The sequence below is a fragment of the Anopheles bellator genome, chromosome 1, assembly GCF_943735745.2.
Source record: "Anopheles bellator chromosome 1, idAnoBellAS_SP24_06.2, whole genome shotgun sequence".
NCBI lineage: Eukaryota > Metazoa > Arthropoda > Insecta > Diptera > Culicidae > Anopheles > Anopheles bellator.
In genome coordinates this window covers 51,450,968-51,474,970 of record NC_071285.1, presented here as the reverse complement: position 1 = coordinate 51,474,970, position 24,003 = coordinate 51,450,968, and the positions used below count along the sequence as shown (strand labels likewise).

The 24,003-nt window shown below is 50.2% G+C and overlaps 5 protein-coding genes across 20 annotated transcripts in view; 2 read left to right on the top strand and 3 right to left on the bottom strand.

The window, feature by feature from the left end:
• LOC131205961 (protein alan shepard) overlaps window positions 1–2,615 on the bottom strand; it is a 141,077-nt gene extending 138,462 nt beyond the window's left edge. For 5 of the 6 annotated variants that reach the window (XM_058198286.1, XM_058198288.1, XM_058198289.1 and 2 more), the window contains exons 1-3: window positions 2,485–2,615; window positions 871–890; window positions 583–696 (exon numbers count right to left, since the gene is read on the bottom strand). The gene's annotated coding sequence lies outside the window, so the exon portion shown is untranslated. Of the gene's footprint in view, window positions 1–582; window positions 891–2,484 lie in introns of all 6 variants that reach the window. The other variant, XM_058198287.1, reaches the window with a different exon arrangement.
• A 401-nt stretch (window positions 2,616–3,016) lies between these two features.
• On the bottom strand, window positions 3,017–12,948 carry LOC131206042 (putative phospholipase B-like lamina ancestor). 6 transcript variants are annotated; one of them, XM_058198407.1, is made up of 5 exons: window positions 12,421–12,948; window positions 7,760–7,957; window positions 5,478–6,006; window positions 5,142–5,408; window positions 3,017–5,075 (listed from the first exon to the last, which is right to left on the bottom strand). In XM_058198407.1, exons 3-5 carry the CDS (start codon window positions 5,585–5,587, stop codon window positions 3,431–3,433), a joined length of 2,022 nt encoding a protein of 673 aa, XP_058054390.1. In that variant the 5' UTR covers window positions 5,588–6,006; window positions 7,760–7,957; window positions 12,421–12,948; the 3' UTR covers window positions 3,017–3,430. The 6 variants fall into 6 exon arrangements, with proteins under 6 accessions (XP_058054390.1, XP_058054392.1, XP_058054393.1 ...); XM_058198409.1 differs by lacking the exon at window positions 12,421–12,948 and adding an exon at window positions 8,929–9,310; XM_058198410.1 differs by lacking the exon at window positions 12,421–12,948 and adding an exon at window positions 8,738–8,880.
• Window positions 12,949–14,769: 1,821 nt separating this feature from the next.
• LOC131206598 (uncharacterized) lies at window positions 14,770–17,384 on the top strand. Of its 3 annotated transcripts, none has more exons than XM_058199213.1 (4): window positions 14,770–14,910; window positions 16,063–16,566; window positions 16,645–17,030; window positions 17,098–17,384. In XM_058199213.1, the coding sequence occupies exons 2-4, from the start codon at window positions 16,171–16,173 to the stop codon at window positions 17,279–17,281; spliced, it is 966 nt and encodes a 321-aa protein (XP_058055196.1). In that variant the 5' UTR covers window positions 14,770–14,910; window positions 16,063–16,170; the 3' UTR covers window positions 17,282–17,384. The 3 variants fall into 3 exon arrangements, with proteins under 3 accessions (XP_058055196.1, XP_058055194.1, XP_058055195.1); XM_058199211.1 differs by lacking the exon at window positions 14,770–14,910 and adding an exon at window positions 15,586–15,687; XM_058199212.1 differs by lacking the exon at window positions 14,770–14,910 and adding an exon at window positions 15,592–15,724.
• LOC131206596 (tRNA N(3)-methylcytidine methyltransferase Mettl2) lies at window positions 17,381–18,711 on the bottom strand. Of its 2 annotated transcripts, none has more exons than XM_058199209.1 (3): window positions 18,443–18,711; window positions 17,794–18,354; window positions 17,381–17,717 (listed from the first exon to the last, which is right to left on the bottom strand). In XM_058199209.1, the coding sequence occupies exons 1-3, from the start codon at window positions 18,625–18,627 to the stop codon at window positions 17,402–17,404; spliced, it is 1,062 nt and encodes a 353-aa protein (XP_058055192.1). In that variant the 5' UTR covers window positions 18,628–18,711; the 3' UTR covers window positions 17,381–17,401. The 2 variants fall into 2 exon arrangements, with proteins under 2 accessions (XP_058055192.1, XP_058055193.1); XM_058199210.1 differs by having other exon boundaries at window positions 18,606–18,711.
• A 383-nt stretch (window positions 18,712–19,094) lies between these two features.
• LOC131205462 (formin-binding protein 1-like) overlaps window positions 19,095–24,003 on the top strand; it is a 49,526-nt gene continuing 44,617 nt past the window's right edge. For 2 of the 3 annotated variants that reach the window (XM_058197567.1, XM_058197569.1), the window contains exons 1-2: window positions 19,095–19,157; window positions 20,134–20,903. In XM_058197567.1, the coding sequence (XP_058053550.1) occupies window positions 20,850–20,903 (54 nt within the window). In that variant the 5' untranslated portion in view covers window positions 19,095–19,157; window positions 20,134–20,849. The remainder of the gene's footprint in view (window positions 19,158–20,133; window positions 20,904–24,003) is intronic. The other variant, XM_058197568.1, reaches the window with a different exon arrangement.

The window sequence follows — 24,003 nt, the reverse complement described above, 5'->3', positions numbered from 1 at the left end:
GATCGTGCGTTCGCGCTAATAAAACTTCATTGTTATCGTTCGTGTCTTCGGGTCGTTCGCTTCAACTTTTAGACTTTGCATCTTTTCGAAAGGGTATTACGGGAGTTTAAAAGGAACAAAGAATTGGGGCAAGGCTGAGTCAGTTCACTTCGGCAGTGATGAAGTGTAACTCGATTTTTATGAGTTCGTACTTCTAATTGGGAATGTAAATTATAACTTAGCAAGTACGGAAATTTAGCTCCTATTGAACTTCAGCTGGAAAACGCCATTCAAAAGCTGGCTGATTAGAGAAACAAAGTTTACTACGATTCGGCTCAAAACTGATTCATTACTTCTACTTTAAAAGGTAAGGCCTTGAAGGAGTCACAGCAACGCGGAACACAACCAGTAACGAGGAAACCTTACGAGGCCACCTCCGGAAGCGACACAGAACCAGCTTTTTGAGTACAAATAATGTCGATCAATAAACATCGCTTTCTTATCGCTTTGCTTGGCGAAAATATCAAGGAAATATATAGTTTTAAGTATTCTTCATTATTTACCAGCGACACGACCTCTGGCCTTACTACAGATTTCACTTACCGTGAAAATTCAGTCACTCGTTCTCGAATGCGTCGTCGCGTTGCCCGAGCCGCTCGTTTCGTGTCGTTTCGTTCGTTTCGTTTGCCTTTTCCTTGGGCAGCCGCCGCACTTGCACTGTGTGTAACAACGATTCGAGTTTATTTATTCGCCGTCAGCTGCACTTGCACTTGCACTCGTTATGCGCCTAGGGCCTGGTTCATGCACGCACGCACACGCGACGTCACCTGAGAATGCACCGCTTCCTTCACGCGCACACTGGCGACAGTGGTTGAAGTGGTTGTTGCTTACCTTTCAGCGTTGCTGTGTTGCTGCAAAACGGTACGATAGAACGAATGTCACGACGGTTCTCTATTATTTCACACTTCTCTTCGGCACAGCGCACATCATTAGGCGTGGCCAAACTGGTCCAACAATGGCTCTGCGGGACGGAACGTGGCGAACGAAGCGATCGCAAGGACACCGCGCACATTCGTGGCGAGCTGTGCCAACAGTGAACTACGATCGATGCACAATAGTTGCCTGCTCCCGTTCGTCAAAGACGTTTCGCAACCCGCAGCGGCGACAGTGAAAAGTCATCCCAATCCCAGAGCCCCGGGATCGCTAAAAACAGCCCACAAAATATTGAATTTTCATCTCACACTACGGTAGGCTCGTGGCCGAGGACTCGCGTATTTGTCAACCCGTTCTCACTGGGCACTCAATCGCCGCGGACGACAAATGACAAGTGCGTTCTGTGGGATTGACGATCCTAGCAATGCACCAGCCGCCGTTGTCGCGGGTCATAAAGCTCATTAGCCACCGGTTTGGATGGGATGAAGACGTCCACCGAAAAGCCACCCTTCAACTTGTTAAGGGTTGAAGAAAACGCGAATGAAAAGTTGACAAATCTGGCAAAATTTATTCAACGGGCTCGGTTCGGTGACAGCGATACTGTCATTTTGCACCGTTGATCTCCAACATCTGAGCGCCCGGTTCACTCAGCAAACGAATGTTTACATTTGGGCAAAACGTATATCGAGCCGCGTTGAGTAACCGAAACCTGGGTTTCCGATAGCAATCAGTTTTCTAAATTATTCAACACCCAATTATTGAAGTTTTCCTAGGGCTGCTTTAATCGAAACCATCATTTTTGTGGATTAAACCGCTCGCCGCACACAGTGCGATAGATACAAAATTTGACAGCTCGTCAGACAGACGGAGAGCAATGAGCACCTGCTATCCGCGGAGCAGTGGGCAAAGGAAGGATGCTGCCGCCCCGCACCAAATTTGCACAATCGTTTATCACCGCTCACGCACGCACACACTCACGCACGCATCTTCGCTCTCCGCCCCGGTGGTGCTGCTTACGGGCCCCGATTACGAACGGACGTTGGTTTTTATCAATTGATCAAACGGCCCGCATCGAGAAACTTAAAGCCGGCACAATGTTCAGCGCAACTTCCTCGGCACTACGGTTGAGGGATGAAGAAAACAAAGCACGTACACGCACACACCCAGAGACTGAGCGCAGTGGATGATACGGGTAGATAAGGGCTAATGGATAAAATGTCGCTAATATGGCACACCGAATTCTATCACTCTACCACGACGGAACTTTCGTGCACGCAAGCGCATTGCTGCTGCGTTTCGCAGGTTGGTGTGTGGCTGTGTGATTCGCAGGCACGGGTGGTTTGGATTTATTTCCTGCACTTGCTCCGACTGTTTAATCTTTTTCCCCTGTCCCCTTGACGCACAGCCTTTTCCAGTTTTCACGCCCGGTAGTGGCCTTTACAACGAGGGCGACGTTTCACGTGACTAGTTCAATCGCACGAGCCACCATTTCCATGACGACTGCACATCCTGGAGATTAACAATCTTTTCCGAGGCTCTCGGTTCTTCCCGACACTATCCACCTTCACCGACCCCGCTAGTCACATCCGGCGTGCAGCTGAAGAGTTGGAGCCGGCGTCAACCGAATCGGGGATCGCAAAAACTGCACACAATGCTGTTAATTAATTAATTAACGTGTTATGCGCACTGCTGCTCACTCTACCGTACTCCGTTCGTTGACGTTTACTGCCAAAAAGTCAAAAAGTGAACCACACAGCGGCACTCATAAGCCCAGCGACGCTCACGCTCAAAATCGGCCGGCAACGTAGTGTCATCTCGCTCGCACCAGTCGAGGTGGAAAACCAATTGCACAACTGCGCGGCGGGCACCCACTGCACCGGCCGGTCTGTTTGCATTCCTTGACGTTGCACAGCAGAAACTCATTCCCGTTTGCTGGCAGATTTTCCTTCGGTGGTTATTGTGAAAACTTTTTTTGCATCACAGAGCTTTTCTCCCATTTTACCGACATCATGAAATTGATTCTCCTTTGCGTCAGGTGACCGGGGTACGTATGGTTCGGATACTTTGATGTGAATAATTCCAAAACACCACCGTTCCATTAGTTTCGTGCTCAATCTTTTCTTCCAGCTACAATGGTAAAAATTGGTTTAAAAATTGTTTCCTAGCGCATCGCGATAACGTTACTTATCTACGCGTATTGTCTTTCAGTATTGCTTCAATGGTTAAAATTCTGATATAATTGGCTGAAAAATCCCAAAAAGGCAGATGGACGACTGTTTAAGTTACGCCGCTTTGGAGCCCGGCTTGTGGACCCTGAACGGCGACGCTACAAAACGAATCGCTCTCTTTGGCAGGATTTAAGGCACGGTTTTAATTTACAGATTTAAGGCACAGAGAGATACAATTTTCTATGGAGAGGAGATTTGATAAACTACACGTTTTGGAAGCACACTAACAGATGGAAGCGATAGAACATCACAGATTGGCACAGTAATTGACTAATAGCACCCTTCGCAATTCAGATCCACGCCCATTCCGGTGTCAGATGCTCGAAATCCCAAACGTCCGGATGTCCCTGGTGGCGTACCTCGAACGGTAGAATGCTGCTCCAATCGAACGGATGCGACGCCGGCGTCGTTGCGCTCTCTCCACCACCATCGGCACCAGTCTGTTGCCGATTGATTGCACTTCGTTTGGCGGCTTGTCCCGTCGTGCTGCCCGTACTCCAGCTGGCCGCGCGATCAAACAATGGTCCAGAGTAGGCCCGGAACTGGTTCGTCCCGTCACCGGCCTCCGAGTACAGTTTCATGTCGATGTTTCCAAACGCTGCCGGTCGCTCGTGATCCAGATCACCTCGGTACGCGGACTGCCGGATGAACTTGGCGAGCGCCTCCAGGTCGGTGATGTTGTTCAGAATCTTCTCCATCGAGCCTCCCGGAATAGACGCGAGCAGACTGGCGCTGACATTTACCTTCACGTGGCCCATTTCCAGCAGCTCCGCAAAGTAAGGTACGCCATTCGTCAGCCAGTAGCCATCGGCCACCAGCTTCTCCGTGACGTCTTCGGCGTGCAGCCGTCCGGGCAGCTGGTCGACCACCCAGAACATTCCCGAGCCAAATGCGGGCTCAGGAGCCTCCTGTACCGGTTGTTGGGCCGAAACGGTCACCTTTGGTGCTTCCCGTGCCTGGCGGAGCTCCTCAAAATCGTCGTCTACGTAATCTTCCATAAGCCTTGTCACGATGTGCTCCTGCTGTGGTTCGTCATCCATGGTGCTCGGAATCTCGTTGTTCTCGTCCGAGCGATCCACGGTCACCATGCCGGATCCGGTCTCAGGATCGCTTGCTGTCCCGTTGCCACCGTTGAAGCGTGCCATATCGATCACCAACCATTGTTTCACACCGGTCGATGGGTTGCGGGCAAAGTATCGAGCCCAGGTGCGGCCACTGTGTCCTAGCCGGTTGGCGGCCATTACGCGCGGCGCTAGTGAAACCGATCGCATCAGATCGATCTTTCGCCATAGGGCCAAATGATCGTTATCCATTTTGACACCGGCCGCTACCATTCGATGCTGGCCGCGACCGTTGATAACGTAGAAATCATCCAGCGATGCCAGCACACCCGGATACCCGCTGAACACAATGTTCGTTCCCGGAACGATTTGCCGCTCGTCGTCGTTCAGCGCTGTCGCGAAGGATGAGAAGTGATACCGCAGCGTGTACTTCTTCACCATTCGCAACATTGACGAGTAGCTACCGTCGCTCGTGTGTCCCAGCAGGACACGGGGCGCACCTCCCGATTGTGGGTGCAGCAGCTTCAACAACATCATACCCTTAGCCGGCTCCGGCTCGAACCCGGTGTCCGCCATGAGAAAGCTTGTGTAGTAGATTTTGAGGTCGCGTATGTCAACGGCAGCGTTCATGAGCAGGAAATCTTGCGTCGGAATATCGTAGTCCAACCGCGATCGCTTCACACCATTCCGGAAGCCGATCTCGAGGCCGTCGAGTTGATCGTAGAACAGGGCCACCTGGTACCAGTAGTGATCGTGCTTTCCCTTCATGTCCGCCATCTTTTTGACCGTGTCGACGTTGGTCGTAATCAGTCCCCGCAACCACTCGCAGAACTCTTGCGATTCTTCATCCTTCGAGCAAACGGCATCGATAGTGCTGCAAAGAATGGTGAAAAGTGAGCACCGTTGACAGAACCTCATTGCCGGCGCGCCTAGAACTTACTTTAACCAGTGCAAATAAATGTTATGCCAGGTCAGGGCACCCTCCATCATACCGGCCGCGTACGCCTGCACGGTGTCGGTGTACGAAGATTGAGATTCAAGTTCAAGCTGCGACCATCCGTTCGTTAGCACACTATCGCGGAAACAGGACCGTACGACACCGCGTGGCACTAGGTCCAAATCGTTTCGTTGGCCCCAGAACTCTAGCCGGTAGCCAGAGTTCCGTGCCCAGTACGCCGTAGCACAGTACGTTCCACTGTAGTTGGGCCTGCCCGATAGAAAAGAGGATCATTAAAACCACACCAAATGGGCCGGATGGATTAGTCACCGAACTTACCGCTCCATATCGGCAAGGAACAGTGCCCCGATGGCTAGCAGGAGCGCACCGACCAGGATGTAGGTCCCTATACGGGTTTTATGCCACGATGCTCCTACAACCTTCAGCATGATGATCGCCGTTTCCGCACAAGAAAAGCTTGGAGAGAGAGAAAATTCAAAGGCACACAGGCGTTCGGAATGTTCAGCGCTCGTCTACGGCTCCCAGCGATAGTTGAGATCGGCAATCAGCAGCGGCAGGACGGCGAACAGGTGCAGCAGAATGGTTACGGCGGCGTAGTGGACCGCAACACGAGGCGCGGATGGGCACGGAAGGGACGCCGCTCGAAGATGGCTCGGGCGCTGGACTACTCTCATTGGAAATCGGTCAATTCGATCGACGGTGATCGGATGAGGTGTTGATGATAAGAACTAGACCCAACGTTTAATCGGTTTTCCTCTTCCCGCTCGTCTCACAGGCACGGAACGATCCTCTCGACGATCGTCTCCGAATGGTAATGGAGACCCCGCCCAGGAATGGACTAATCGACCTGTCGATGAGAAACGAAATGGAAACGAGTTAATTCACCATTAGCATCGAAAAACGTGTCGCAGACCAATCTCCGGCCGTGGATTCAAATGCTTTTTCATAGCATCCAGCTGCCAAAGCACCACCACCATAGGACCGAGCTAATAGCGCACAAATGACTTCCGCTCGCAATAGCTGCTGGGCTGTGAAGTTCTACCGTACTGTGAAGTGACCACCACCACGCCACCTAACGACCGACAGGTGATGAAAAGCTTTCATTAGCACCCCGCAGACACCCGCGGATCACTCGCCCACCAAAAAGCTTGCACCTTCGTGACCCAATTGGCCACTCCGTGGAGTGTCCTCGGTCCGAGAAGCGAGTGTGAAAAAACGTTGCCAAAAGCCATCGACGCGTAACATGGGCACACACAACGGCGGCGATCTTGTGGGCGAGGTTTTTCTTGAAAGTGGCCGCCGATTGCGTCGCAAAAACGCTGGGCGCCAATCATGCGCCAAATATTGATACAACTGTCTGTATGGCGACATGTGGCGAAATAAGCCTTCCCGCCAAAGGCCTTTTTTTATTTTACTAATCAAAAAGATAATAACATTGCCGTTACGCGAAACCGCTGCCTGGTCGCTGCCGCCATTACCGTGCGGCAACTGCGGACCTGTTATCGAATGGTCGAAGGTTAGTTTTATCGGAACTAGAAATGGTCGCACTGCAGTGCGAATGTTGTCTTTGCGGTGCGATTTATCGTTTACAACATTCCAAAAAGTTCGGATATGAGATGGGCGTCACAGCGTATGCGAGTCACACCGGAAAGGTGCGAGAATGAGTCACGGCACTCGTACATTGGAGGTTGCTTGAAGTTTAGCAACACTTTCAGTGAGCGTGCAGCATCAACAAGAAACTCGTGACCACCGTGACTCATGGGGAATTCACCCGAAATGCGGTACGTCACTGGATCCACACATATTTCGTACACTTCGCTTCGGTGATTAGCTGGAGATTATCACATGTTTCCCCTGCAGAAGAGAATAACACATTACCGAACTCAAGGCTCTTGAAAGCTCCTTGAAGCCACCAATGCAGTGGACGATTATCGAGCGCTAATGTGAACCTAACCCGAGCAGAACCCTGCTTTTTAAATGGAAGCAAATTGATGATCTTCTCTTTCTGGTCATCTTCCGGTACGCAACCTGGAGTTGTTTCCGTTGAAACAGGTTTTTAGACCATCTAGGCCCAATCTTGGAAATTCCGGAAGTCTGCATCTCTTTAAGATCTTCTTGATTTCCTCTATCATTCGCAACAATCTGTCCTAGACGACGGTTGTTGATCGTTGGGATCGCTTCATCGGCTCGATCGTTGTCGATCGTTGTACTAACTACACCGATTGGCACACTGCCACTGCCTGAGCTGGCGAACAAAGTGGTTGAAACGACCGATTAATCATCTGCCGGTCACAAGCTGTGCCGGAAAAGGGGCCCCCGTTCCTTCTCTGCAAATAGAACCACCGATCCGCATCTGGTCTCAAGGACGATCGGTAGCATGAAGGAGCGCGTGCACCTTATCGCGCGACACTTCCCACGCCCAGACTACGAAATAAAAGATTCCCACAGCATCGTGCACTCCCATTACTCTGTAATTAAAGATCAACACCGTGCACCTTATCTTATCAGCACGATCACGATGGCATGATTGAATGGTGCAGAGGAGAAAGACGTTTGGTGACGACTGACGGGGAAGTTAGTTACAATGATCGAACACGAACCTGCTACCGGCACCACTGGGTCGACTCTGGTGAAGGGCGGTTCCACACCGCTCCGGACAGCTTCCTGCGCTCTGGTGAACGGGTGGCGGCGACTTCTTCTCCCGGTACTGCTTTTGGCGCCGCGTACTGACGAGGGAACGTAGACGTGTCAACCCATTGGAATGAGCCAATCTCACTGCTGTCACACACTGTGGAGCCCTGCGAAGAAGTACCAGACAGAAATGTATACATGGCGCGAATGGAATGAAAGGCAGCACCTTGGTTTGATATAGCGCCATCTCGAAACATGAAACACACAGACACGCCGCAGGAAAGTTTTCATCGCCATCTCCCAAAATGCCCAATGACAGAAGCTGTACCTCCCAATACACGCGTATGGTTGCGTTGTTGCCATCTGGAAGTCCCCGAAAACCACGGTGTCGCTATGGGGCGATTCGAGGCGAAACACTCACGATAAGAAACTGTGTCCGCTTCGAATTCCACCACTAATTTGGCATCGCCCCCCCACCGGGAGTCCCCTGGCAACAACAGGTAGGTTGCACGATCGCGCTCACGGTACGCTCCCGCCACAGCAATCGTGGCGCTTTCGGAAATGTAAATAAAACGAAAGAATAGTCAACAGTGAGCCACAGCTGGGTCAGCAGGGTTTCGCCCGCACGCTCGCATTTTGTTTGTTTTTAAACTGTCGGCGCGTCTCTGCTTCGTTGGCAAAAATTGTCCCCGACAGAGTCTCGCCAAGACGGATCTCGACCAGACGGAAGACTTACGGCCGAAAAGTTCCCCCACCAGGCTCAGTGTGGGGCTTGAGTTTGCTCGGTCCTTAGAAGTGTTTAAAAAAACAATATTCTGAGGAGGTGATTGTCTTCGAAGACACTGACATCATGCTATGGGAAACAGTGGTTGATGTTACTTATAGGTTTCGGCAAATCAGCAAATGTGTTGTCTACGCCTTTCGCTTGAATATATGTACATACCCACCCAATAGACACAGCACAGCTTACACAGGGACGCAAGTAAATCGCTAACGTGAAACACTACACAGAGACATGTCACGATCACTCAGAAACATCATCTTGCTATTTTAATAACTATTAAAGTCAGCTTGGTCTGGATCGATAAGGACGATAGATTTCTGTGTTCTAAAAATACCGCCATCCAACAACACACACCTCGTCGTGGCGATCTGTTGCGATCGCTCTGGCTGCTTTACGCCTTTGCTCCAGAGTCCTATGAGATTTGTCCCACTCAGATCACAGTAGCCCAGCAAAATTTCTATTGCGCCGCTGATCGGTAGCGATCCTTTAAACTTCAAATTGTATCACACTTGATCACGATCTTTTCATCACACATCACGTTGTATCACAATGTTTGGCATGGGCGGACAAATTGTGCACTTGAAAGCCAGCTCACCGAACCCAACGACTTTGGCTATGTATTTATTTTTATTCCTGTCTCAGCGGGATTCGGATACTAAGAAGCAACATTTTAAGGTACGTTTCGGTAGGCAGTTCGCGGTCAGTTCCGGAAAATCCGTAAGTTTAAATGCACTTCTACCGCTGCCGACCGATCGATTGCTACTGATGCTGCGGAGTACGCGCCGTCTTCGTCCACTTGGGTTAGACCGAAACCCTAGGCTACCAACGGTTTAGAGCGATCGTCGAGAGCTGGCGGGTTTTTGACACTCGTGTCGCGTAGAGTGTTCTTTTCTAAAATTAAACCAAAACAAACAAACCCGATCGGATTGGCCCACCGCGCTTGGCGATCGTGCAATGCTTGTGTGGGAAAAAATAAAGTATCAAAAAAGAAAACGACAAGCCACCCACACGATCGGTCGAGTTTTTGGCACCGGTCGAAACGCCCCGTGGAGACGATAGTGAAAAATGGAAATACCTTTCCCAACCCACCAGCCTTCCTTCCGGTGAACCTTTCCCCCTGAGCAATCGACACCGCCGTTTCTTAAGTGCCGGACCCCGGGCGGGATCGTGATCGTATTTATGTCTCGAGTGAGTTGAATTGGAATTGGCAAACAAAACTCGTACCGATCGTACCCCGGCCACAAGTGTGGAATTCGGCAGGCATGCCGGATACAGGAAACACTCTACGAGACCGGAACCAGTCTCGTAATGTGGCGGTCTTTCTTCTACGAATCCCTCTTGAACCACTCTGGCGTAATGCCGGCCTGCTGTCGGCATTCCGTGTGGATGGATTTTCACTTTTACGACCGACGACCGGCCGGCCACCGAACACGGAAGCATGTTACGGACGTGCTGGCGCCGCGGTTTTTCACTGGGATGGTGTCGTTTCGAGTCGCGCGTTTCTCAAGCCGCGCGCGCAGGGGGTTTCTTGACTATTTGCCAAAAAATCGCATGCCAAGAAACACGACTGTGGGCTCGGTGTTCCTTACTTCGCTCTTGCTGCGTAGAACGTGTAAACAATCGTCATGTTCATTCAAGAGCCGGTCAAGATCTTACGCTAAGCACGCGTTAGTCTAAAGTATTCAAAGAAGAACAATTGAACATAGTATTTCCCTCACACAAGATGCATATAATTTTCCTAGACGAATCCATTTAGCGTATCAGTTTAAAAAACAAATCGATTAATATTCATTACTATAATAACCCATCATTCACATACAGCCACAGTCGGAGTCTCAAGTATAATTGGAGTAATTAGCCGAGGACTTAGTACTGGCGCCCCCGGCGGTGGAACTTTCGTTGCACAACTCCGTTTCTCGCAATTGGCTGGCTCCGTGGAATGCTGCTCCGTTGACGATGCAGTGGCGTGTGCAATTTACTGCAGCGGGTTTGTCAATTGATCAACGATCGTGTAGAATCGGAACGGACAATCGTAAAATGGATCACCGTAAGTCAGGGTCATAAATGGCACCATCGGTTAATTGGTGCACAGTTTGTAATTTCTCTCGCTTACAGCAACAGCCTCAAAACTGCCGTGGAATCAACTACTGCAGCGCCCACCGATAATGTATTCTTGGTAACCTGTGTACACGGTTGTGTTTTATCAACCGGTGCCGCCTGCTGATAAAGCACGTGGGTCGTCCCTCGATTGGCCTCGTGCTACTAGTAAGCGCCAGTTTCGAGCGCGTGGCCAACAACGTGTGCGCGAACTGGAAAAGATGATCTTCAAAAGACAGATTGTTGAGCAAGAAACCGCGCCTTAGTACGTCGTGCGGAAGTATACGTCAACGGGATCCACAGTTTACTAATATAGGCTACGTTTGCAAAGCCCTCGGCGGTGTTGCTCCGCAGCTTGGATGAATTATTCAGCAAACGGAAACTGGACTCGGTACACGGGGCCGGGCAATTAACATGACAGACGGTGACGGTGGCGAAACTTGCCAAGTCTGACGAAGTAATTGACAGAGGAAAGAGAGAGACGGAGGACATAGTTCCAACGTGACGCGCTCGTTAGAACACGGGCGTAACATTTTGCTTAGATTGTCGGTTCGATCGGCTACGACAAGATCGTGATGCCTTCATTCGATTAATTGCTTTAAACGTTCGTTTCACCCTGGGAAAATAAACGATGGCACGCCTCGCCTCGAATACTTCCCTGAGAGTGTTCCCTTGTTGCTTTAGAAAGAACTAAGTATGATTTGAACGGCTGAGCAGTGATTGTGTAGAAAATAATGTTTGCTTTTGAGGCTCAATAATAATTCCACTGCAAATACACAAGAATCTCCCGACGCAACTCATTTATCAAATCTAATCAATAAAAATCTCAGTCGTCCAACCAAACCCGAAACAGTTGCATTCCTGTCCATTGGCGCCCCACTTGAACCATAGAGCGATAAGCCCTCCACCGAAACATTGGCTGACGTCGTCGGAATTTGAATAGCTTTCGAAATAGCATTCCTGGTGTTGATCGCCGCTGTGTATATTTGTAAAAAATTAACACCTCTTTGCCAATTCGTCGAAAGTACGCAAAAGAAACTACGCAGACCGCAGACCCCATCGATCCACACCGTGCGTATCAATGAAAAGTATTCAAAAGTGGCGTGTCTTGATTACGTCAACCAGCAGAGTAAACTCCTACATCCCCTCTACGAGTCCATATGACAAATGGATAGTCAATTTTGGTTCCTTAAAGTGCCAATTCCAATTTTTAATGCTCATCCATCAGGAGACGAAAATCATTAAATGAAAATAGGCTCATTTCAACGACGGAAGAATTTAGATTCTTCTGGGCAGTTCCTCTGATCAAGTAGGTCAAAAATGATGTTTCGAAAAGTGAAGCAGCATGCGAAGATCCTCTGTGCTGTGCCTCTCTGTCTTGCCACGTGGCTCCAACTCGCTCCGTCTCTGCTTCAGCTGTCAGGAAGGAAAGCAGACGGCGGGCAGACGGAAAGTGGCAAACGTATGGGAGTTGCCTTCGCTGTATTGGTGCGCCACGCGATGTGACGGCGAGTTGCGCATGGTGGACCGAGCTGATAATGACAGAGATTTTTTTCCTTCGTTTGCCGTGTTAACCATCCTTTAACGGCGCGGCTGTGTATGTGTGTTTTCTGTCACGAAACTTTCCCACGGCCTTCTATAGATAGCCGTGTAAATGCGTTTGTACACACGCTGCACTTGAATGGTTGCGCCATCCGCCGCCGTGCGATGTGTCACGGATTCGTGAGCTCATGTTACAGAATGACCTACCAGCGTAGAGGAGTCGATGGCGATCGTTAAGATTGCCCACTGAAGACCACCGCGTGGTGACGCGTTGATTCGCTGAGTTGTCGTCACCCGCAAGTAAGTAGCGTTTGGGGTTGATGCAATTTTGCTTCTTCGCGTCACTTAGCAACCGATGGGGCACACTGCGAATTTGCGCGATCCACGCCGAACAGCGAGGAAGGTCGACGAACCGAGGCCACAGACAGACAAACGAAAAATGGCAAAAGAAATCGCTCACTTCACGCACACTGTAATTTCTGAGCCTTCGGGCAAAGAAAGTGAATGGAATTATTAGCTAACGCACAAAACTGGCACACACGCGACCAGGAAAGAACGCGGAACAACGAAAACGAAACTAAAATTATTAACCGAGAGTAAGAAACTACGGATGCACCCCGTAGGACTACATTTGTAACAGCCAAAAGGATTGAGGAGGCCAAAACTGCGGTAGTTGGCCTTTCACTTGGAGATCACTCTTGCTCGTTTCAAGGCGTTTTGTGAAACGCGGCACGGCTGAGCACGGCAAGAGTTAGTCAGAAAAAGATCTTGTAACTCCTCACTTTGACTGCCACTTTCGAACCTGACTTTCGATCCTGACTCTGGTGTTGGAACACGCGCAAACGCGCGCTGTGGTGGTGTTGGTGCTAAGCCGAACTCGAGCCGAACTCGAGCCGAACCCGAGAGCCAACCGAACGAGAAAGACCCGGAAAAGATATACGTTCCGAAAAGCTACGAACACGTGGGTTTCGCGATCGCTGCGATCGCGCCACGAAGTAAGTTTGATTTTACTGCACAGGGTCATCCATTTTGTAGTTTCGAAATCACAGGTCAAGTTATGGGCGAGGGAACGCCGGAAATGTGCAAAAAAGTCATTGAAAATTATCTTATCAGAATCTACTGTTGGCCTTCTTCCCGAAGCCTATCATCTGAACGATCTTGTGTTTCACGCATAATGGCAAACTTTATGATTAAAGAAATCGTTAAAACTTAATTGTTGATGTGTTTTTGACGATTGTTTTTGAAACTACGAAATAGATGACCCTGTACTTTGAATAGTGAATCGTGTAATTCGCTTAATGAGACGGAAAAAAGCAGGAGGTTTCTGTGATTTTTCTACCAAGTTGTGAACAGCGCTTTTAGTCACTATAAATTTTAAACATCACTTCACAACCGACTAAAACGCTTTGATCTTAAGTATTCACTTGCAACTTTTTAAAGTCCTTCTCTTAGGGCCACATTTAAGCAGCACAGTTCCACCGCAACTACTGCCACATGAAACGAAGCGATCAGTACATTTTAATGGCTCAGGGACACACTCGACCTTTAGCCAATCGGTGTGGATACAGGTGTGACAAGGATTACACAGACTGGGGCTTGAGTTGCGGGTGATGACGTTATCAAGTTTGCACAAATGAAAAAATTACGCATGAGAAGTCTGCGACAGCGTCTACCAACGATGTTGTTCTTTTCATCAGGACCAGTAACTGCCCTTCCAGAAAAGGGTTCTCAGTGTTCGATTCAAAAACAACTAGACTCGCAACTGCAACTGGTACCAGGAAGCTCCAAAGAACTGGTTGCCAAAGATCGCTCTACCGATGACGTGGACTCTGCGCTGCACAAATAGCGTGGAGCATTGTAATGACATGTAAATCATCGACTGCAACAATAATAACAATTCCCAACAACCCCAACAAACAAATCAGCCACATTTCAAACGGCATCGTACCCTGACCTCTTATAGCGAGCCCCCAACATGGAAACAGCATAGGGACAGAAGGGTTAGCAGCAAACGCCCAAACCAATTGACACAGCAATTGAGTCTGATTGCGCATCAAAGATAGTGTCCATCAAACGGCTACGTTGGCTAACGGTCCAGATTTGGTGGTGGCGGTGGTAGCGCGGTTAGCCAGGGTTGCTACCAAGACGCCGGGAACCAGCCAAATGTACGCCCCGTCCCCTCCCCTGATCCCGATCAGCGTAGTTTGGAAGATAGATGCCTTCCTGTCCCGATGGCACCGTTGATACCGAGTGGCCCTTCCCGTTGCCAGCCATCGGAATCAGATTCATCTTCCGCGATTCATAATGAAGACAGGGTGGTGCGTCTCGATCGGAACGATATCACGTCGTTATTTTGTTTTCATGCGTGGGTGTTTGGTTGTGTTGTGCTACTCTCCTACTACTACTAGTTTCCTTGGGCATGCGCATCTTCCAAGTATTTCCTCCTTCACGCCCAGACGAGTGCGGCGTACCACGTGAACGTGAAGGTCAAGTTGCCAGCCTCTGCCAGCCAGCCGGCCGGCCGGTCAGTCCGTCGAACGGAGACACCAAACAAACAGCCGGCTGTCGCGGGGAGAGATTGAGCTTCTCCAGTGGCCGGAGCTTGCCGTTAGATCGTTCCCAGACACTGGCCAAGACGGTCGCAAAGTGAGCACCGGTTGAGCTGGGCGGTTTTCTTCTCTTCTTATCAGTGAGCAGGTAAAGATAGTCAAAGGATTTAAATATTGAACATAGTGCACTCAAGTACTATCTTAAACCAATCATAAATAAGGAAGTATAAACGTGACTTTGAAACAAACAAAAAAACAGTGTAATGCTCAAATTGCATCATGTTGCGTTAGTTTAAAAAAATCGCCCAATATTTTCTGTGTTGTGATTTCTGCCAACGACATCTCTTTGGATCGCACGATTCGGTGGGGGACATTCAGAAAGATTACAAATATCCTTGTTTCAATTTTTGCGGTGTTATGTAAGCAAACGGTGAGAATCGCGCTATGCGACATCACGCAACAGGATAATGACCGCATAAGGTTAACTGGCGGTCATCACCCAAAATCCCGCACAGGCAGAGACAGAGAGTGCGTGAGAGAGTGCATCGACTCCAGCATAAACATTATTTAGGGCGACTGATTAAGATTCACTGATAACGAACAATAGGCTCTCTAGTTTTCACAGTGTTTAGGGTCTTTAGTTCGTTTGTTTTTAAATATTGTTTTACTGTTTTTTAATTGAAATTTAAAGTTTACTTACACCACCGCGTTCGCTCGCCAAGCCGTCTAGATCAACCAACTAACAAGTGAAATGTCGACATACCGGTCGACTAGGATCGCAGCGTTGTTACTCGCAGGTACAATTCGCTTCTTCAGTCGAGAACGATCCTGGAGTGCCTGCTGAATCCTCGCAGAGCAGTTGGCGATTTTATTTTGTGAAGCGTCCTGTAGTGTTCTTAATCCGTTTTTAATTCCGAAGACAAAGGTACAAACCATACGCCCGAAAAGGCAACGAAGAAGACGTAAGCAGACGTAAAAAATGGTAGTTAGAAGTGTTAGAAGCAATGAAAATACTTACAAAATTTTACCCTGTTAGCCGCGTTGCTAGGCAACGATCTGTCCCCACGCAAATGGCTCGTCGCTTTAATAATATCCTTGACGCATCGTTTTGAACGAATTATAAAATTATGTTGAAATTGAATCCACGCTTGTTGCGAAAAATGGTGCGAAAATAGTTTGCGCTTCTCAACCCATACATTCTCACCGCCTCGTCAGCATTGCAATGAAAGGGAGCGTCCATTAATGCCGCGAAAAGGGGTAACATTTTCTAAATTTGTGCTTCTTCGTTTTCGCTCCACAGTCGCTTTGCCAACGCTTGCCGGGCACTGTACGAACGAAGAGCAAATTGTACGTCCATTTGTGCCGTTGTTTCCAAGTCGAAATATTACAAAAACCTAAATTAGCACCGATGGCAAAATCATCCGGAATCCGGCACATCCTCGATCTGTCGAAGGATGAACAGAAATCTTTCCTCAACTCGTTCGACACACTGCTGTCCGACTGTGACGGCGTGCTGTGGAATTTCACCGGCCCTATTCCGGGCGTCGATAAGGCACTCCAGTTGCTGCGTACCGATGGTAAAAAATTAGCATTCATTTCGAACAATGGAATGCGGACGATGGACGAGTATCGCAAGAAGTTCAATGCCCTCGGGATCGACGTGAAGCAGGACGAAATCGTTCATCCGGCACTCACGACAGTGCATTACCTGAAATCGATCGACATGTGCGATGCGGTGTACTGTATTGGCACCGAAGTGTTTAAGGACTATCTGCGACGGGCAGGCTTTGTGGTCCTTGATGGGGTAAGAACGCATAGTCAGCTTCTAGCTTCGTAAGGATTCCATTTCTAACCAACATTGTTCCTCTCCTCCAAACGTTAGCCCAAAGAACGGTTCTCTGATCACAACCGAGCGGCAAACCAGGTCCGCGTGTACTCTGAATACTTCGAGCAAAACGACGAAGAACCGATAGTCGGGGCCGTTGTAATGGATATCGACGTGAATCTGTCACTACAGCAACTGATGAAGGCCAAGTGCTACTTGGAGCGCAATCCGAACTGTGTTTTCATTGCCGGCGCGACCGATTACGAGATTCCTCTGGACGCGTCGATGGACGTCATTGGACCGGGTTACTTCATCGACATTCTCGAGCGATCCACGGGGCGCAAGGCGCTCGTGCTGGGTAAACCGGGCACAGCGCTGGCGCAAGTGGTGCAAAAGCAGTTCCAAGTGACCGCCCCAAAGCGTGTACTGTTCGTTGGCGACATGTAAGTTTCCTTATGCAAAAGCCGGTTCACTTTTCATTACTAAACTTTTCCATCACTATTGCTGCAGGTTACCTCAAGATATGGGCTTTGGCACGCGCTGTGGCTTCCAGAAGCTCCTCATGCTAAGTGGTGGCACTTCGAAGGAGACTTTGCTGAAGCACAAGAACGCCGATCAGATGCCGAACTATTATGCCGACAGTTTCGCTGATTTTCTGGAGCTCTACAACAAAAACATACGCTATGAAGAGTGAGCATGAGCCTCACTATTGGCTGCTGCGAAATTTTATCATCCATCTCGTCTATGTGTATATTTAACAGATAAATAAAATAAATCGGCAACAGGTTTGCGATGGAAGATGCTTGTATTACTATCAAACACGCGGCTTACGAAACTTCACCTGTACCCAAACACGGTACATTTTAATCATCTTGCCGCGGTTAACCTGTAACCGTCGGTCCACTATATTCTGCTCCTCGACGAGGCCAGCTGTCTCGAACAGGGTTCGCAGATCGTCCTGGGTAAAGAAGTACACCAGGGTTCCGTCGCCACGAGCGTAAAAATTGTCTTTCAAGCACTTACCCGGCTTGAAGCGCAGTTGGGCCAAATCGTAGCGTCCGTAGTCACGCAACAGCAGCAGCCCACCCGGTTTGAGATATCGTGCAATTTGATTGGCCACATGCTGCATGCTGTAAATAGCGAACAAAAAGGGAAACAATGTAATACGGTGCTTTGGTCTCTCAGATCAAATCCCTGCAATCGTACCGTTCTGGATCGATAGCGGAAAGCACAAAGATTACCACCACGATATCGATGCTGTTCTCGGCGAACGGGACATCCCATTCGTCGGCGGTAGCGTCGAGTACGAACGCCCGGCAGCGGTCGGTGTCGTAGTCCGGGCTTTGACGAACCATTTCGATCGCTTGTTGCGAAAAATCACTCGCGTAGACTAGCAAATCTTTCTCGTCGCTGTATTTCAGTATCGGAAACACGGTATTCCCAACGCCACAGCCGATTTCAAATATGGTCCTCCGTTGGCTAGGTTCCACCGTGGCTGGTGTCGACGGTGCTGCTCCTTCCGGAAAGACTCTTTCGGGAACAGTTGTCCCGCGGCTTACGGTGGGAGCCAGCTCGGGAAACTCCGTGAAAAGCCAGTGGCGATCTTTGAAGAATCGATTCTGGTGAATACTGTAAAATCGGTCCCAATTACGGTCGGCCTCCGCCGCTAGCCGCTCAACCTCATCGGCCGGCAGCTTAAGGGAGCAGTTCTGCCTGACCTCTTCTTGCGCTGCCTGTTCCTGGTCTGCGTCCCATTCGACGTTATCCCTACAAAAGCACAGAGAACGGACGATGGTTAGAATGTGGAACTGGGCATTTGTTTTTCGAATCTCGGCATGCTCTCGGTTCAACGGACCATGAGTTGAAGTGGAAAACTTGCGTGGGATCGCGCAAAAACCGATCACCTCCCCCGGCCGGTTTCTTTCGGTGCCGGGTATGCTCATAGTCGTGGTGACTGGCACGGCCGGCAACGGAGCAGAGTGTTGACCGGCGGGCGTGAAGGGAAAACAATATCCTACCAAGCATTGTGCTGGAACACATCGTCGGTGGCGGACAGGAATCGATTTCCAAACTGTGGCCTAACCACGCCAGATTCTGTTCCACTTCCCGTGTCGCCGGACATTGTTTACGCCGCACAAAAACTGAACATCTCGTCAACAGGGTGTGCCTGATCGCGCCGAATGACGTTTGGTCCAGTGAAAAAGCTGCACACCACTCGACGGTGAAGTTCAACCCTGTTACAAAATCCCGAATACGAACCCGGAGAGCGGATTAGGAGAGAGAAACGTTTCTCTCAAAATTCGTCTCCGTACTTTCTGACCGTTTGCTGACTTTCGAACCTGACTTCACGCGGCCTGCGCGTGTGTATGTGTCGGTGCGATGGAAATATTCGAACCACCACGGCCATTACAGCCCCAAGCCCGCTGATCCGCAAACGCGCAAACAATTTCTATCTGAGCTCGTGCCGTGCAGCAGCAGCCATTGTTAATTTGGTTTCTCGTTGTGACAGGGCGAAACAGCAGCAGGAAAATAAAGCAAAATAGTTTACTGCAGACGCTGCGTTTTTCGGGGTGCGTGTTCGGTGTAATCCATCAGATTATTAGATTAGTGTTTCCCCGTTGATTTCTTACCCGTGAACAAGAAACGCTGAGTAGAAAAACCTGCCCACCCCTCAACCGATGGCCGAGCGGTGGGAAAAAGAGTGGCGCAGGAAGAAAACGAAACCACCCAGCGAAGACGCCGTCTTTTCTCGTTCTCGGACATTCTCGTGTATGCGTGTTCCGTGTTGTGTGCCTGGGCCGTAGTTAGTCATCTACGGCGCGGTCATTAAGCAACAATTCCTATCGTGCCAAATTGATCAACAAAGCAACCAGCAACATAAAGCCGTGCGTTCGTATGTGTGCGTGCGTCGTTGAGCTGTCAAGCGATGGACTCAGCTTTACGTTTCCTTATCGCGTTCGTAGAACGGGGTCCCACCCTTATCCCTCCCCGGTTGTTTCGCTGATGTTAGGAACAACACAGCGAAGCCACACAGAAGAAGGTGCGATCGCAGTCCTTATCGGTGCTGCGATTTGTTGCCGATAATCGTTTTGCAGTGGAAGTGATGCAGCTACAATGAAACAAAAATAGCATGATTTTGATAAGCGAGCTAGCAGTGAAACAAGTAATAGGCACCCTTTAAGGACTGCGAGCCAAGGGCGAAATGTGTTTGGAACCACCAAACGGGGTGGGTGCATTTCGAAGGGGAAAAATCGTGTCCTTGCTGGCACTGCTTTAGTATTTGTAGGTGCCGCCAAACCGATCAAGGATACGCGTTAATGCGCTGGTATGCGTGGGACTCCATCAACGGGTGGTGAAACTGTAGATTTGAGAAGAAAAACACCGTAGCAATCTGGAAGCGTGCGTACTGGCGTGATAAAAATATTGGAATCACGGCAACTAACAATTTCGCAGCTCGGTTTAATCAAAGCAAACCGAGGCGTACGACCTTTAAACGCTGTTCAATACCCCTTTGCCATTGTTAATGTTGTATTTTCCTCCTTGTAGCAGGTCCTTGGAAACAACTTCCACCCCACACCGACGGGGCGTGCGTGCGGCCGAGCGTCGGTGATCGGTGCTTGGTGCTGGTGTGCTAGTAGTGTCTATGCTCCTCAGCTGAGACCGATGTGCCAGTGTGCGCGTGTGTTTGCTTGTAGTTTCAAGGAAAAAATCTACAATCCAAGTAGTGCTCCGTCGTTGGAAAGGTCGTGCGCCCGAAAGTGCGTTCCGTGAATCACAAGGCGAAATGGTGGTGCCGTTGGAAGTGGTCTTTTAAAGTATGTGTTCGTCAATTTTAGTCGTGACCAAAATTACGGAGCCCTTATCGGTTGCCTTCGGGAATGCGTGCGATAGAAGCATTTTGAAGTAGAGCACTTTTAAGCAAAACGGTTACGAGCCTAACGGTGGTGTCTTCTAGCGGGCGAGGTGATTTTTCTGCTTCGAGCAAATTGTGCGGGTAATTCGAGGCCGAGTGAGTGGTTATTCGCGCTTTTGCTTCAGTTTTTAGTTCCGTGAAATACAAATATTTACCCACTTGAAGCAAAATAAAACCGGTACCGATTCGGTGGCAACTGCAAAACGGCAGCCCGTCACGTACCAGAATCTGACCATTCTTGCGAGGATTGCTAACGTGCGGCGGCGGCGGCGGCGTGTGGTTGAAGGAAAACCGACACCCGCGTAGTGTTTGACCAACGCAGCATCATCAATCGCAAACGGCAGCAGTCATGGCGGCGCAGGAGATCGAAATAATCAGCACGTCGTGGGGGAAGGAACTTTGGGTAAGTGTGTTGGGCTGCTGGGCAAACCTTAACCTCGTTTTATTACGGTAGTTGGAGCGCTGGGATTCAAGTACTGCGAATACATTTCAATTGTGCTACAAACTTCCGCTAGACGGACAAGTTACTGAAACAGTCGTCCCAAAGTTCATCCGTTTGGCGAGGTGCAGCGTCCGTCAGAACTGCAGTCAAAGTTCTCCTCCGTGGAATCTATTACGCATCTGCAGTGACTAGCTGCAGCTTACGCTCACGTGGGCCACGGTATTACTCGGACAAATTCACGTCCGAGAGTCGTTTGTCGCTCACGACAGGAGCGAGTGACACAACCACACGCGCAGCCTCGAAGATACAACATTCGTGCACAATTAGCTGGCAAAAAACGTCGGAGCGACATCTAACCAGCAGAAATGGGGATGACAAACTGAGAGAGCGCACGAAGAGCGAGACAAAAGTGTAGTTAGAATGGCAAAGGGGTTGGGATGGAATGCAAATACGGAGGACGGCCTCTGAAACACCTGTAATAACCTGAATTTTTAAAACCTGACCAACGGCAGCGCCGGCAGTCGGTAGGGAGCACGGTGGGCCGCGGTGGAAGTGGTTTCTCTTTACGACCCATGTTAAACCCGACGCTACGCAGCATCGCGTACTTGTTTGGACGGTGTCGGGGGGCTGGAGCGGTTCTACGGTGGCGCGCGCGTGTACCCTGCGAAACTCTCTGGAGGGGTGACATTGCGGCCGCGGACACCACACACCAACACCGTGTCAATTGGTGTTTCTGGCGCCACGGGTTGCCTTGGCGTTCGCACCAATACCATAACCCTCGGTGGCCCGCAGTTCTCGGGGCCACAACAACAACCCTTCGGTTAAGGTGCGCCACGAGATCAGAGAGCCGGAGACCCATGATGCTGCTGCCGCAGCGTGGCGATAAATAAAATATTTGTGCCAACCAAACCTGCTCCGAGTGTTTGACGAGTAGAGGCTTGTTATTTGGTTGCTTGCGACATCCACTATCTAAAGCCACCTGCCAAAATATGCACCGGACCTAGGATGAGTGGCCTCTCACAGTCGGGACGACCCGGCGGATTATGTTTCGCAATTCTTTTGCGCCACGTGACACAAGAATTTAGATCAAAGGGTCCTTCAGCATCGCGCTGCTCGAGTGGTGGCCAACGGTGGACAAAGAACACAAGCCCCGTTCCGCACTCTCAGTTCCGAGCGGTTCGAGGTCGCGATGGTGGAGTGAAGTTCTGCTGCCACGCTTTTCGTTACTACGGTTCGTGCACTGAACCGGGCCACTTCAGCTGCAGCTCGCCGAAGTTCATTCACCATCAACTGGGTGCGACGACGATAACACGAAATCGAAACCAACCCCTTTTCGCGGCACGACCCAACCGGAAGTGTAGCCGCGGCGACCGGGAAAGTGGAACGACACTTTGTCCCCTGAACCCCGCCCCGTCGGGTGGTCCCCTGTAGTCTTTAGCCCGGCTCTAGCGTTGTTGTCGTTGCCCTCCCCATCAGTCACGGACGCATTAATGCATTGATTCCGCTCCACAAGCGGCCCGGTCGGAACGGAAGCACACGGTGGACGGTGGTGTGCGTCGGGGTGGCGGGGGCAACATAAAGACCTTGCTTTCCACCCCCTGGTTGTGGCACCTCGCAGATAATTTAGTTGTAATGAGCCGGAGGCACGCGTGCCGGAGGGGTCCTCCGACCGATGCCGCCCGGTGGTAAACAAACTAAAGTTTTCGTACTTTTGAATAATTTTCTATTTCCGCTTGGAGCATAGACGAAGTGGTTATTAGCATAACTCTATTATTTACCGTCCCCGGAGTTGCCCCCCCACAAATCATCGAAACGGCCCGGATTGTTAACAAATCTCTGTGCGGCGAGAGTGACCCCTTTTCTCTCCAAACTCGAAGCAAACGAAATGCTATAAGTTTTCATTCCCAAGTTATCTTAAGTTCACAACGTCGTTTCGACGGTGCTTATCTGCTTCGATGCTATCGACACTGCCGACACTCATTCTTATCATCATGCTGGCCCAGTTGGTGCCGACAGTGTCGAAGTCGGGAAGAATAGTCAGTGACAGCATCTACATTTCGGCATTCGCGTCCGGGGAAGCGTGACATTGCAACTTTTGCCGGCCACCGATTTCACCATCGAGGCCAATGGCCAGCCCACGGTCGCGTTTCGTAGGAAGGGGTCCTTTCGATTCGAGCAACTATTTTTAACATTCAGGTCACGCCAGACGGAGAGCATGATAGTTTTTGGGCGCGATCCAAAATAAGTTCTCCTATGCGATTTTGCCACAAAAATACTTGGTCTTGAGAGAAGCACCGATAAGGTCTGTTGATGAGTCTTGGATACAGGAGACCTTAGCACACACTGACTTAGCTGATAAGAGCCCCAATGGCCCCATTCCCGATGAGATTACATTTTGGGCCATTCACTTAAAAGCAACCACTCCAACCAGAAGAGCAAATCCGATTGTGCAATCCGGCTTCAAGGGAGAGGGGCCGCTTTCTTCAAAGGGTTCTGTCCCCGAAATTTCGGAAGCATTCGGGAAGCGGGATCTCAACTGCACCTTGTTGCGTATACATTGTCGGGGACCGTGTGTTTATTGTGTATTGTACATTGTAAAGTTACGTTACCTTCCTTGCAAACATACCCGTGTCAAGTCACCTTGCACCGTGCCCGTTCTCTCTTTGATCGATTCGCCTGGGGCTTACTTCTTGCCCCACATCCAGCCGTTGCATCCGAAGGACCCCGGCGGGCAGATGGTCGCCGGCGCTGGCGTTGGGCATCCGTTGACGTTGTCGCAGTTGTTGGGCCGGCACTCGATGCTCGGATCGCAGCACGCCTGGAATGGCCAGTCACAGATCTGGCGGTTCGCGTTGAAGTGCAGCCCAGCCGGGCAGTTCATGGGGCAGGCGCGGCCAGACTCGCACTTCAGGTAGCCGGTGCAGACGTTGGCCGGCAGCAGGATAGGCTTCGACGGGTTAAACGCGGGGCAGCGGCTATCGAGGGGACAGTTGATGGAGCAGGTGATGCCGTTGCACGGCTGGGATGGCGGCGGTGGTGGTGGTGGTGGCGGCGGTGGTGG

Excerpts from the sequence above, each read along its gene's own strand:
- LOC131206042 (XM_058198407.1), bottom strand. The coding sequence starts at position 5,587 with ATGCTGAAGGTTGTAGGAGCATCGTGGCATAAAACCCGTATAGGGACC. Across the intron at positions 5,409-5,477 it reads TTCCTTGCCGATATGGAGCG|GCCCAACTACAGTGGAACGT; the intron begins GTAAGTTCGGTG and ends TCTATCGGGCAG. Across the intron at positions 5,076-5,141 it reads ATTTATTTGCACTGGTTAAA|CACTATCGATGCCGTTTGCT; the intron begins GTAAGTTCTAGG and ends CATTCTTTGCAG.
- LOC131206598 (XM_058199213.1), top strand. The coding sequence starts at position 16,171 with ATGGCAAAATCATCCGGAATCCGGCACATCCTCGATCTGTCGAAGGAT. Across the intron at positions 16,567-16,644 it reads GCTTTGTGGTCCTTGATGGG|CCCAAAGAACGGTTCTCTGA; the intron begins GTAAGAACGCAT and ends TCCAAACGTTAG. Across the intron at positions 17,031-17,097 it reads GTACTGTTCGTTGGCGACAT|GTTACCTCAAGATATGGGCT; the intron begins GTAAGTTTCCTT and ends CTATTGCTGCAG.
- LOC131206596 (XM_058199209.1), bottom strand. The coding sequence starts at position 18,627 with ATGTGTTCCAGCACAATGCTTGGTAGGATATTGTTTTCCCTTCACGCC. Across the intron at positions 18,355-18,442 it reads GTTTTCCACTTCAACTCATG|GGATAACGTCGAATGGGACG; the intron begins GTCCGTTGAACC and ends GTGCTTTTGTAG. Across the intron at positions 17,718-17,793 it reads TCCGCTATCGATCCAGAACG|CATGCAGCATGTGGCCAATC; the intron begins GTACGATTGCAG and ends CGCTATTTACAG.